Here is a 12,948-nt window from a genome sequence, read left to right on the forward strand (position 1 = left end):
TTTCTCAGTTTTACATCAAATGACTTCAAGGGATTTACTCAACCTTTTGTCATTTCAAAACCTCCATGACTTTCTTTCTTCGGCAGAACACAAAAAACTATATTCCCCACTGAAAAAAACAATTTTGTAGTATCCCCAACCCTCTCCAGTCAGATATTCACCAGTTCCTGGGGTCCTGGTATATATCCCCACAGTGCACATACAGGATAAATGAAGCGAGCGGGAATATTTGACTCTTTCAGACAAATGTAAGCACTGGCAGAAGACAAAGGCGACGGCTGACCCAGAGCCGTCCCATAATGCACTCTGGTTCAGTGCCGGCACGCCAGCTTATTTTTACATGTGTATGTTTGAGAAATAACGCTGCTCATATAGGTTGGAAAAACTACTGGTGGAGTTTTCTTTTTTCCACATGGATGTTGTTCAGACCCCCTCCCCAATAAAACATTGAGAGTGTGAGATATGCACAGTCGTAGTTGATATGAAGTTTGTTTGTACTCAAGGGGGGCATAAAGTCTTTGAGTGATGACCCACGGCAATGAGTATTATTTCAAGTTTAAATGAACTCGCAAATGGTTTCCCCTTTACTTTATTCATGTACATAAGTGCTCTTATTTTGCATTTATTCTTATTTTGGTTCACATTCTTCTTCGATGATGGTTTGTCTTTGTAATGGTTCTTCAAAATGTATTAACTTACACCTCTGACAACTTAACATTTTTGGTGTTCAGTTTGTTTGGACTGCACGGGCTGTTGGTTAAAATTAACCAATATTCAAATAGCTTTTTAAGGAATAGTTCACCCCAAAATTATAATTTTGTAATTATTTACATACGCTTGTGTTGTACACACTCTCACTGGCGTTCTTTGATCTCCAGAACAAAAATGCTGATTCTTTACCATGAGGTGTTTTGGGTGTTCTGGTTACAATAGGATTTGTGACTCTTTTTCAAGTTTGAGCATTACAACCCCTGTATATTTCAAGTGTCCTGAAGGGGTTACGAAGGGGTTAAATGAAGGAAAATATTTATTGACCTTTGCCATTCTCTACGTACAGTACTGTTGTTTTATTTACATTTTAGAATTATGATTTTATGGTTGGCACCTAAGATAGCTCGGTGCCCGTAATTTGTCGATTTTGTTGTAGTCAACAAAGCCAAACATTTCCTGCTGAAAAACAATAAGATGCAACGACACAAATTCTATTGATTTCCATTAAAATACCATTGTGAACCAATATCTTTTAGCATTAAAACCATCAGAAAAGTGTGGTTTGTGGTGTGTTTTGGGCATTATCTTAAAAGGATTGATCCCAGATTACACCCCACCTATAGAATCTGTCACATACCAGTGACACCATTATAGTTTCCATTAAAACCATTAAATTTGTATTGTGTTTTGGTCAGGGCTCTATTTGCAGCCAGGTTATTCAAACTAAAAATGCCGATAGACAATTTCATCAGACACACACGTCTGGCCCGAAGTTAACTTTCGGTGTCTGGCTAATAATATAAGTATCTCTGTTCGATTTAATTTATGTTAATATTCATTTATATTCACGTTTTATTGTATAATACTTGTATTAAATAAACCATTCGTTAAATGACCCGTGTAATGGTTCTTCGAATGGTAACCCAAAATAATACTGACCAGACATACTTTTAACTTGCTATCTAATATAATGTTAACACTGTCAACCAAAATCAGTTTTTATTATCTATATACACTAACCACTTTAGTAAATGCTTCTATGATTTTTTTAAATACCATTTTACCTCCATAATAGCCGGATTGAGTTTATCAACCACGCTTATTTTATCTCCCTTAACCTATCGCCTCTTCTCGTGTACATGTACTTCCCAACAAGTGCAAGGCTATCTCCCGTGCCCTCAAAGCCTAGTGTTGTTCCTAGCGCTATAATCCCACGTTAACTGTCGTTGAAATGTTCCTTCAACAGTCCATCAGCGCAGTGATAACCCAACCCTTTGTGATTAGCTTGCCTGGACCAGACCACCGCAAGCCGGCGCTTCGGGAATTCAACAAACGCCATTGATTCCCAACGGCTGACGGGCGGCTCTGGGTGACGGCAACGAGGCAGATTTACGCCCTCCCTGAAGGGTGAATTAAAGTTGAAGACACTGTTGCTTTGTCAGATTTTTCCTTCTTTCTACTTTGTTTGTTTGCCCATAAATCTTTCAGAGTTTAAGGCCCCATTTGGGTCTAATGCCTCGTTTGAGCGTGATCCAGGTCAGATCGGCTCCTCCAAAAGTAAAGATTATCTTTCGCGCGATCGAATATGACACTTGATTTATTCGGCAATGGGTAATAATTCAAGTGATCCTTTGCCAGGCTGATCGGTTTTATGGCGTTTTCATGAGAACAAACAATCTTTCGGTTTCGAGGGAACGACAGTTTTTTTTGTCTTTTGATTTGATGTTTACACTCCCGTGTACCAGTCGCCGTCAGGTCGTCTGGGCGGACGGTTGAGAGGGGGGCGGTGGGCGTTGTTCAGATAAGGTTGTTCAGCCATAACTTCCTCTTCTGAGTGATCTCTTTGCATTTGTGTATGTAGGCTGTCCTCCGGTCTTATCAGAAGAGCCAACATTCTCTCATCCTCTTGCTTTACTTCATCTTTAGGCGGAGCGAGAGATTTGTGGTTGTTTGGAAAGAGCGGACACATTTGTGCTGAGGTGTCTTGGCACATTTGCATCAAGGTCATCACCTCCCGTTTCTATTTAAAAACAGCATTTAGGCCTGTATCACACGACACTTGGAAGGTTATTGCCGGAAAACCTTTTAAAAATGCACTTTAAACATATTTATCAATACGATCGTTTGCTGGATAGGCTTGTTTTACGCAGCTTTAAATTATAATGAAGCAAATTACACTCCTGTCTGAAAAAAAAGATGTCAGGGGGCTCAATGCCAGATCCACACACACTTTCTAGTCTGTAAGTCTGACTGAAACCAGACGATTTTAGTAGTTATATATTCAGCACTTTCTTTGGCTTCAGTTTCCGTGCCATATACAGTAGATTAATTTACATTTGGATGTAAATTTGCTCCCTCTCCTCATGTAAATTAGATTGCGTGACAGCCGGGTATTCGGTGGCTGCTAATCGTTTATTGTTTTAGTTTATTCGTTAAATTATTATATTTTATGCATTTCTATTCACAGCAATAAATTCTGATGGTGTTAAAACACCACACAATAAAACCACAGAATAATTTAAGAGACTATTCCAAATTTTCATTTCAACGCATTTCTACATGTATTGTGTCCAGTCCAGTCCAGGTTTTGTTGAATTGCAGCAAAATCATCCAAAGTCATCCAACAGCAAATGTGAAACACTGACAGCATGAGCAGACAAATGTGGTAAAAATCAAGGTTGTCGCATAAAAAATAAGTGCTTAAAAGTCCATCTGAACTTCAGTATTTTTTTACCTGTTTCTTCACAATCAAATGCAAATTTGGTAGGGGTATTGTTAGTAGTTCACAGAATGAAACAAAAAACATAATTTTACATAAACACATACTTGATTGTAAATTTCAAAGTCAGAAAAACAGTCTCTGAAATATCTCTTTATTTGTTCCGCAGCTGTAGTGCACGATATATCGCGATACAAAATACAATATGTAGTGTTTGTTTTACTATATTACAACTGTTTAATCCTATTGGTTGTCCTGGTGGCCCACGTCAAATGTTGTTTTTTTCATTTTAATATTGTGTTTTAAATTTTGTGGGTTTTATCTTCATTTTCTTAAAATTCTGTTTCATTTTCCAGCAACAGACTTATTGATTTGTTATGAATACTTTAAACTTGATTGTTGTCAGGTCCATCACAAAGTTCAACAAAAAGCTTCGATCTTTTTCATATTTTAATAACTTCATCTATTTTCATTTAATTTAGGTATATTTAAGTGGTATTTTTTCCTTTGGTTCAAAATATTGTGATACTATCATATCGTGAATCCAGTAATGTGTCCTGTTTCACATCGGCTAAGTCAATAGTTGTTTTACAGTATAAACAGAAACGTTGAATTTACACGCTTACACGTGATACAACTTTGAAACAACTGTATACATTTTTTTAATCTATGACTGACTTTTTATATAAATACTCGCCGTGGTTCCACGTGTCCTATCGTCCATCAATTTTACTGTTGGCATTCATCTCTCCTCCACCTTCTTATCCACTTCTCATCAAAGAACAAACCCCGGCTTACAGGTCTCCTTCCTTCCTCACCTTGAGCCACTCGGAGCGTGCATGTTTGCGTTTCGCTGCATTAACTTTACGCTCCCTTTGTTTTGAGTTGACAGGCTGGGAGTTATGTAACGGGCCACCCGTAAAAGAATGACCCTGTTTGAAAACACTACTGCCTCTCTACTTGAGACAACACTAGACGCTCGACCCCGTCTCTTCCTTACTTTATGGCCATCTGTGTTTAAGCGGGGGAGGAATCACAAGTTCAAACGCCTGCCGTTGCTTTTATGATGTCAGTGACTGAATGGATACCTCTGCAGACACTGGTACTGGAGGACTTGGCCGAGCTCCTAATCCAAGTTTGGGGCCGGTCAGGGGCAGGGCTATTACTCTGGGTCAGAGGGAGATGGGTGAGTTTACTGCCTGGGTTGGGGCCGGAGGTAACCTCTGCTCCCACGGAGCTGTACGTTTTCTATCCCCACGCAGACACTTGAGGGGGCACATGTTGTTTAGGCGTGTGAAGATGAAGCACCGCATGCTGAAGGATTATGAGATGGCTGCGTGATTTGTGGGCGCAAACCGCATCCCCATAGACCGAAACACACACACATTAATGATGTACATTTTTACTAACCATTTCTTGGTAAATATTTGTAAACAATTTACACAAAATTGACGGAATTTGCCAACACATGCTCACGCCAATACAGTTAAGTTTGACTTCTGTATTACTTTTAAACTAATCGTACATTTTTGAACGATTCACATCGGACGGTATAATCCATTTTAGACACCTCGTAAAATAGTATCCAATTCTCCTGAGATCACGCTAGTTTACAAAATATTTGCTCATTACTCAAAGATGCAATTCAAATAAACAAGTTAACATGAAAATGTTAAATTGCTGCTTATTCTCCAATCTTGACACATTGAAATAAGTTTCAAATGCCTTTCTTGACCCCCTTTGTTACACAAAAGGAAAAACTTGTGATGCGAACTCGCCCTAAGATCGCGCGTTTGAACACGCTCATTTTTTCAAGCACTGAACGTCCAGGGTTTGACGGGAAGGCGCGAAGGGCCAATAAGGTAACCTGGTATCTGATAACTCTGCAGCATTGTCATTTATCACCATGAATTATACAATACCACTGTATCTCTCGCTCCCACGTTGTCCAGAACCGGCAGAGGAGATTGATTCTGTACTCACAGCTTGGCTTCCAAAAAGACCCTCCTTCATCTCGCCCTCTCTGACACTACGCAGCTCATAGCTGAAAACAACCAGATCCGATTTTTGACTAATTTCTTCATTCGATGATGCTGCTGTGAAAGCGCATCAAGTCTGCTCTTTAGTGCATTCCAGCGCAGAAGAACACTATCATGCAAGCTCAGCGAAAAGCCTCTGAGCCATGTTTAGTCAATACAGGAGGATCCGAGAGCGGTCTATACTTCTGCCATTAAACGGCTCCACGGTGGCTTGTTTGAGTCATTCTGCGTGGTATCTTTAAACAGTTCTTAATGCAGAGCGACATGGGCCTGAAGCCTTTGAACGCTGCTGTAGGACGGCGTTTTAAGATGCTTCTTCTGTTAAATTATAAAAGGGGTGAGTTATCACTTTGTTTATCGTGCTCTTAAACCCCTGAAGGGTATTATTAAAGCAGAGCATGCTCTGGAAAGTATTGTTAAGAGTATTTTTAAAATCTTGTAAATCCTGGTAATTTATGTCCCCCCCGGTCCCCCCCTTATGGTTTGCGTTTGGGGTCGAGCGGCAATGCATGGATGTGTGTACCTGTAATAGGCACTGTTTAACGCTCCCTCTCTTTATTTGCCCCAAATCCCTCTTGTCAGGATTTACTGTGGTGACCTTCTGACTCTTTAGTTCCCTTCCCAGGGTCCCAAATTTCTCCTAATCGGAAGCTTGTAGCAATGAGAGCCCTGTTTTCCCATCCCATGCATTGCGTTTGATCAGACATGATTTTGGCTTTAATTTCATGGGCTTGCTTTTGGTTTTGATGGAGTGATTGACAGCGGTGATTAAGGGAAACACGGGATGCGCTCCATTACGGGTATTACTTCATTCATTAAAGTGGGACAGGTCCAGTTTGTGTGTGCTTCACGCAGGGTTCAGCTCCCAAATCTGACCAACAAGCACTTATTAGGACCCCCTGAGGTTGCGATTGCACAAGAACACCTATCAACGATTGACATTTGCTTCCTGTCATTTTGCAGAACGACCGAGCACGTCCTCCCATGGGGCGGATCTGAACAGGCGTACGTTCAGAAGTGGATGAGGCATCCCTGTCTGTGTTTTATGGAGTGTAATTGTACGCTGGGAGGCAGTGCCCTCTATTTCTCCTCTTAATGGCTGTTTGTGTGTTGTTTTAGTGGCAGATTTACGCGTGGGGTGGGCAGCGAGGGGTGGGTTGATTTACAGCCGCCCATGGCTTTGGCCTCACCGGTTGTATGTGTGTGTTCCAGGTGATCGTGCAGTCTGGCCGGCAGCCCAGCGTTCTGCAGAAACTGTGTCAGCTGCCGTTCCAGTATTTCAGCCACCCGCGACTCATCAAAGTGCTCTTCCCGTCGCTCATCTGCGCCTGCTACAATAACCCGCAGAACAAGGTCATCCTGCAACAAGAAATGAGCTGCGTACTGTTGGCCACCTTCATACAGGTATATCACATGAACTTCATGAGCTTCGCACATGTGTTACTTTTAACTCGTACTTGTGTTGTCGCTTTTATTTATGTAACACAAAATGACCCAAAATGTATAACAAAAAACAATGTGTCAAAATTCCAAAACACAAAACCTTTTCAGATGACATTTAATAATCAGTTAGCACTTCACGATTTATAACTTTTTAATCGTAATAGTGACTGTTGAATTTTACGATAAAGTTAGCATAATTGTTGAGCGTAAAAATCAAGCACAAAACATCATCACGATAACGTCAAACAAACGTTGTGTAAATAGCGCACAATAAAGATATGGTGTCGGAAGTTCAACTGCGGCAGATTAAACATATTAATTGGCTGGAAAGTTTAATTTATGCACTTAAGTGAAATATAAACTAACAAAATACTTGTGATTATTAATATTTGGAGCAAAAAATTGTCATTGTCATTTTACCTTTATCATGTAGCCCTACAATCAAATATATATATATATGTATATATAGTGTTTGTTGTAATAATACAGTGCATTACTAAATAATTCCTTGGGCAAAACAAATTGAACAAATGGCACATATTTCATACAGGCCTACTTTTTTATCCAAACAATAGTGGCAGGGAGAGCTTTTAAAGCTTTTATGAAATATGGCATGCACAATATCACGATTATTGGTGGCCAAAGGAATTATGAAAATCATTTTGTTAAGATATCTTTTGTATTTTTTGTTAAAACGTCTTTAATTTTATTAATTATTTAAAAAACATATTGATTTAATCATTGCTAAATTATACGCAAAACCGTTATTTACCGTATTATCATGCGTGTCATATTGACGCAATATGAATAATCACGGTTATAGTCAATACTGGTATATCGCAACACCCTTAGTTTAAAACCCGTCACAATTGTTGCACTTCCTGTTGTTTCCATTAGTGGCATAAGATTTACACACTTCATCTTTAATCTGTTTCACTATCTTCACTACCGGATTTTATCACCCTGTGGTACGATCAGTCCAAACCCTCCATTTGTTTTCCTGCCCTTCCTTGTTTTTTCTCTTAAACTGTCCCAAATGAAGCACTTCCGTCTCCCAGATGGATGGTTTCCTCTCTGTACGAGTGGATTTACCTGCCACTGCTTGAGCCTCTTGTAAACACCCTCTCTCTTCATCTTTGTCCTGACAGGGCTCCCCACACTACACCGCCGTTGCTGTTACTTAAGGAAAGATTAGCTCTTACTCCAGCAAGGACAGGGAATTGTCATCTTGTTCAAACAATAGAAAGACAAAGTGCATCCTGAACCTCGGCATCGCGACACTGACACAAGCTTCATCCATTCAGGGTTACGCACCTTCAAGACTGGAATAAAATTGCTGTCGTTGCCCAATTTGAAAAATCTACTTGAATTCACCATATATATGCAAATGATCCACTTTAGATTTGACTTGACAATCTGTAGAGGTCGTGGTTAAGAAATTTTCTTAAAACAACATGCCTTCTCTTCTCTGTAAGCTAGTCGTCCGGTGTAAAAGGAGAAAGAGGGGGGCAGAGAAAGCGATTGGGCTGGTAATATCACCGGATGATGTTATCTAGTAGATGGGATTATGGAAAAGGGGCGGGGATTGCTAATAAAGGATCACAAATCATGACATCGCTGTGATTTATTTATTTGTATTGTACTGAATTAAAGATTTTCCTCTACGTTGAATACTCGTACTTTATATCGCTGATATATTCAAATTAAGAGCTGGTCATTTGTAAATGTAAATATTTTGAATCACTCGTTTTCACGTACTAAAAAACTACCAGGTTACGGCTGAGATGTTCACATTTTCTTAAAACAACACACGTCCGCCACTCCGTTTCACCCGGTCTGGGGTGTGGATAACGTGTAAAATATCTGCTGTTTGATTTTGGTTTTGTCTATTCCAGGACTGTGCCAACACCGACAGCCAATCGGAAAGCAGGGCTTCACAAGCAGGTGAGATCTTAACCACACTATTTGCCACGTTTGACCCTGTGCAGAAACAAGGTGAAACAATCCGCTGTGTACGATTTCTCGCGCCGATGAAGGTTGAGAGCTGAACAAACACGTGCGCTTAAATACATATCATGGAGCGTTAGAAAATGCATTTGCTGCTCTGACTTTCGTATAGATTCGGCAAACTTCTTGTCCAAACTTACATTAGTTAGCCTAAAATGGACCCTTGATTCAGTCAACGCCTCTTTATTCCTCATGTTAGTTTTAAATCTCTGTGTTCCTCCATCAGAAAAGGGCTGTGCTCCTCTGGACTTCTGCGACCTTTCCAACCGATTCCCCAGAGACCAATGGGACGCCGCGCTACAGTTCTTCCTCAACAAGCAGGAGGAGTGAGCGATGAAAGCGCACACTTACGGTGTAGTCACTTGCAAGAGCACATAGCCCACATTTGGTAATAAACCCAGTGTACTTCAATACGAAGTGTCCTGGAAAGGGTTTATGGTACAAGAAGGACAGTCAACAACTTTTAACTGGACTGAAGTAAACCGGTTGTCTGATTTGCGAGAGGTTGATACCTGGTAACTGTACATCAAAGTAAAAATGACATTGAAATACTGTTTTGACACACTGACCGGCCACACAATTATTTATAGCAATAAACCGCATTTTACAAACAGTTGAATTATAGTAAAACGCTACATTCTTCGTGATCGTGTGTTTCACAGAAGAACCGAAATCTTTCTAAACTTTCCGTTTGACTTTTGTGGGTGTGTCGATTGTAGGGTTTGTCGAAGGTCGCTGTTGTATTGTTTTGTAAATATAACAAAGTAGAACAAGCATAAGCTCTCATGTAATTCGATGAGAATGACGAGGTACGTCATCCGTCAATTGTTCAAAATACATGGATGAAGGTTTCTTACTGTAGCCGACATGTCATTTTGTGTCTTTGATTTTGTTTTTTATACTGTAATTTATACACGTATTCGACACGTTTTTCCTTGACGCACTCGTTTTTCTCTTGAGCGTTGAAGCGCTTAAAAAGTGTTTCATTTAAGACAACTGTGTATGATTTTGACGGCTTAAATAAAATATTTATTAATGTGCATTCTGTGTTGTTTTTTGTCCAGTGAGAATCATTTTTCCAGAACACTCAAAAAGGATGTTTACAATAGATGCCTCGTCTATTGCTCATCCAATACATGTTCTCATTATTCGGTTGTACAGACAACACATAAAACTAAAAGTTGCACATTTCCACATGTTGATAGAATTGCATCACACTGGTGTTGGTGACACGCCGTCTACAATCTTTAAAACATTTTTAAAGCAACAGATCTGAATGGGAAGCTTGCTAATAGAAACAGCGAAAACTGTAAATGTGGGTTAAACTGCATTGTAAAATCCTTGTGGCCTTTTATCCGAACGCAGGTCCTCGCCGGCACGAGGGCACCACTCTCTCTCTCTCGCTTACTCGCTGGATCCGTACCTGTGTGACTCAGCTACACACCACTGCATCCGAGGCACTCCATACAGTGTCAACACAGACTGGAGCCTCTCAGGTCGGATCCACCTCTAGTTTCATACGGCCATCACTTCTGCATCACATTTGAATGTGGATGTGTTAAGATGTGGGGGGGAATCAAGGTCATTTGGGTTTGCTTCTGAGAATTTATTAACTGTTGCTTTTACATTCAGTCCCGTCATATGCATTTGATGTAAGATCTAGTGGAATTGGAGAATAAAGTGGCCGTGTATAACTGAAACAGGCTCAGCAGTGATTTGCAGACCGTTTTTACAGACCAACACCATTATTTGCTGTTTCACAACCATTGGAGAGCTTGACATTCTCATGTTTTTGTCAGAGCTAGCATGGCAGTTTTATGAATTATGAATGTTCACATTTTTTGGTTTGCTGAATTTGTTTCGAGTTTACTGAAATGGTTCTCATTTTCTACTTTAATTTGAGTTACATTTGACTGGGTTTCAAAGGAAAATCGCTTTTGAAGAAGTCGACTTGGACGAATGTTTCTCGTGTCAAAATATAGATGAACATTTAAAGAAACAGATGTGCATTTTGAACAGTTTAAAGACAACACATTGAAATACCAACGAAAGCGTTTCAGTCAAAATATTTGATAGAGTGTTCGACAAGCCGTGCTTTAATATTTGCATTTGATAAAAATTGTTAACATGCATGTTTGTCATTTAAAAGTAAATGTTAGAAACTGTTAACATTAGAGTTTAATCAAAGATTTCTTACAGTTTAGAAGAGCACGCCTATAACATTTTTGTTTTAATAGTTAATTGAGTTACATTTGATCAGATTTGTGTTCAAAAGAATAAACATATCAGTATAAAATAAATATTTTAATATTTTGTCTATTTAAATGAATAGGTATTGAAATAGCCTTTGGCGATGTTTTTAATAAACGCAAAATAAACTTTTGATATATTTTAGTTTATTAACATACACACAGTTCCGCTTATTAAAGCAACCGAACGAAAAATATCGAAATTGATGTGTTTGCCTTTTTTCTTCCTCGGATTATTTATTTATTCTCATTATTATGAATAAAAACGAAACATCAGATCCTCTTGTCATATTGAAAATACTGCTGAATATTTTGCATCGCATCGTTTGACCTGTTGTTCAATTATAACGGGTCAATTAGATGTTAATAATATACTGTCATATTATAAATATTAGTTTCAACTCTAACTCCCGTCGATTTTTGGAAAAATGCACAAAAGATTTACTGTGGGCTTTTACAGTTACATTGACAAAGAGAGAGAGAGATGTAATCTGTGAAGAATTTAAAGATTTGTTTTGTACAAACATGAACTTGGCTTAAGTGTGCGCTTATTTAATTAGTCCTTAATGATTAAATTAGGGACGGAATTTGAACCAAGATCTAACTCTTGACCTCTGGCCGTGACATTTAAATCTTTATTTGTTCTTAAAGCAATCCGTGGGCGTTTTGCAAAGAATTGTCGTTCAGACAAAGTTAAGAAGGTGTTTCGTCATTTTAAGTTTGCTATTATCAGTGATACATGAATGGATTTTGACATCACGTAGTCTAGTTCACCATTTAAAAATATGAAATGAGCCCTTTTTTTAATAAAGGACAGATATGTGAGGGATTTGTGTATTTTAGAAGACGATTTTATATTTATGTTTTTGAAAATATATGGCGTGAATAGATTATTGTCTGGTTATAAACGGAAATCATTTTGTTTAATTTAATGGCAGCTCTTTGTTTTACACGTATATGACGCATCAGACTGGTTTTGACGTCATAATTCTTTACGCACGTCTGGTGTTCTAATCTGCGCAAAATTAACCTTTTTTCAATGTTATAAACTGATTGTTAGTGAAAAATCAAACAGGATGAATTCAACTCAGTTTTTATATTTCACATGTTGAAACTGTTTAGTTGTGATGTTCAGAAGATTTCAATATATATTCTGAAATATCTCAATTATTGCGCTTGTGTTTAAAAAAGCACAAATAGCCAAATCCGAAATAATCTAACAAAGTTTGAATGGCGTTTAACATAGTCCTTTAGAAAGGAAAGTAAGAGGAATTTTAACACCGTGCTAAACCGTAGCGATTATATTCTTTATCTGCATTTTCGGGGATTATCCAAACAAAATGGGCCGCGGTGAGTTCGGTCGGGTCTTCTGTGTCCAGCGGCTAATTTCTGACCCGGAATGTAAATAAGCCCCTGGACACGCAGGGGTGCGTTTGCCGAAAGGGGGTCCCGTTAACAGAGAGGTGGCTTCGGGTTTGTTGTGCTTCATTTGCAGGTGATGCCGAGCGCCGATAAGAGGCCGCCGATGCCTGTCCTCCGTCTAGACTCGCAGCTTTACGAGCAACACGAGATTGATCATTGCACGAGCCTGCTGGGGCTTCAATGACTCATTCAGCATCCGGTCGGCGAGATACATACATTGTTCGGCGTTCATTGATACCGGAGTGGAATGTGTATCTTCTGTAAAGGGTTGAATGTGACGCATCAGAGATCTGTGAATCGCCTCATGGCTCAAGGCCAAGACTGTGAGTATCAGAGGCTGGACATAACAGAGAAGAGG

General features: G+C 39.2%; 1 protein-coding gene across 2 annotated transcripts in view; it reads left to right on the forward strand.

Annotated features, from left to right (window-relative positions):
• scaper (S-phase cyclin A-associated protein in the ER) overlaps positions 1-9,960 on the forward strand; it is a 105,301-nt gene extending 95,341 nt beyond the window's left edge. For both annotated transcript variants that reach the window (XM_079449835.1, XM_079449834.1), the window contains 3 exons: positions 6,682-6,873; positions 8,808-8,856; positions 9,146-9,960. In XM_079449835.1, the coding sequence (XP_079305961.1) occupies positions 6,682-6,873; positions 8,808-8,856; positions 9,146-9,249 (345 nt within the window). In that variant the 3' untranslated portion in view covers positions 9,250-9,960. The remainder of the gene's footprint in view (positions 1-6,681; positions 6,874-8,807; positions 8,857-9,145) is intronic.
• Positions 9,961-12,948: the final 2,988 nt, after the last annotated feature.

Source organism: Barbatula barbatula, assembly GCF_947034865.1.
Source record: "Barbatula barbatula genome assembly, chromosome: 25".
In the NCBI taxonomy this organism is placed as follows: domain Eukaryota; kingdom Metazoa; phylum Chordata; class Actinopteri; order Cypriniformes; family Nemacheilidae; genus Barbatula; species Barbatula barbatula.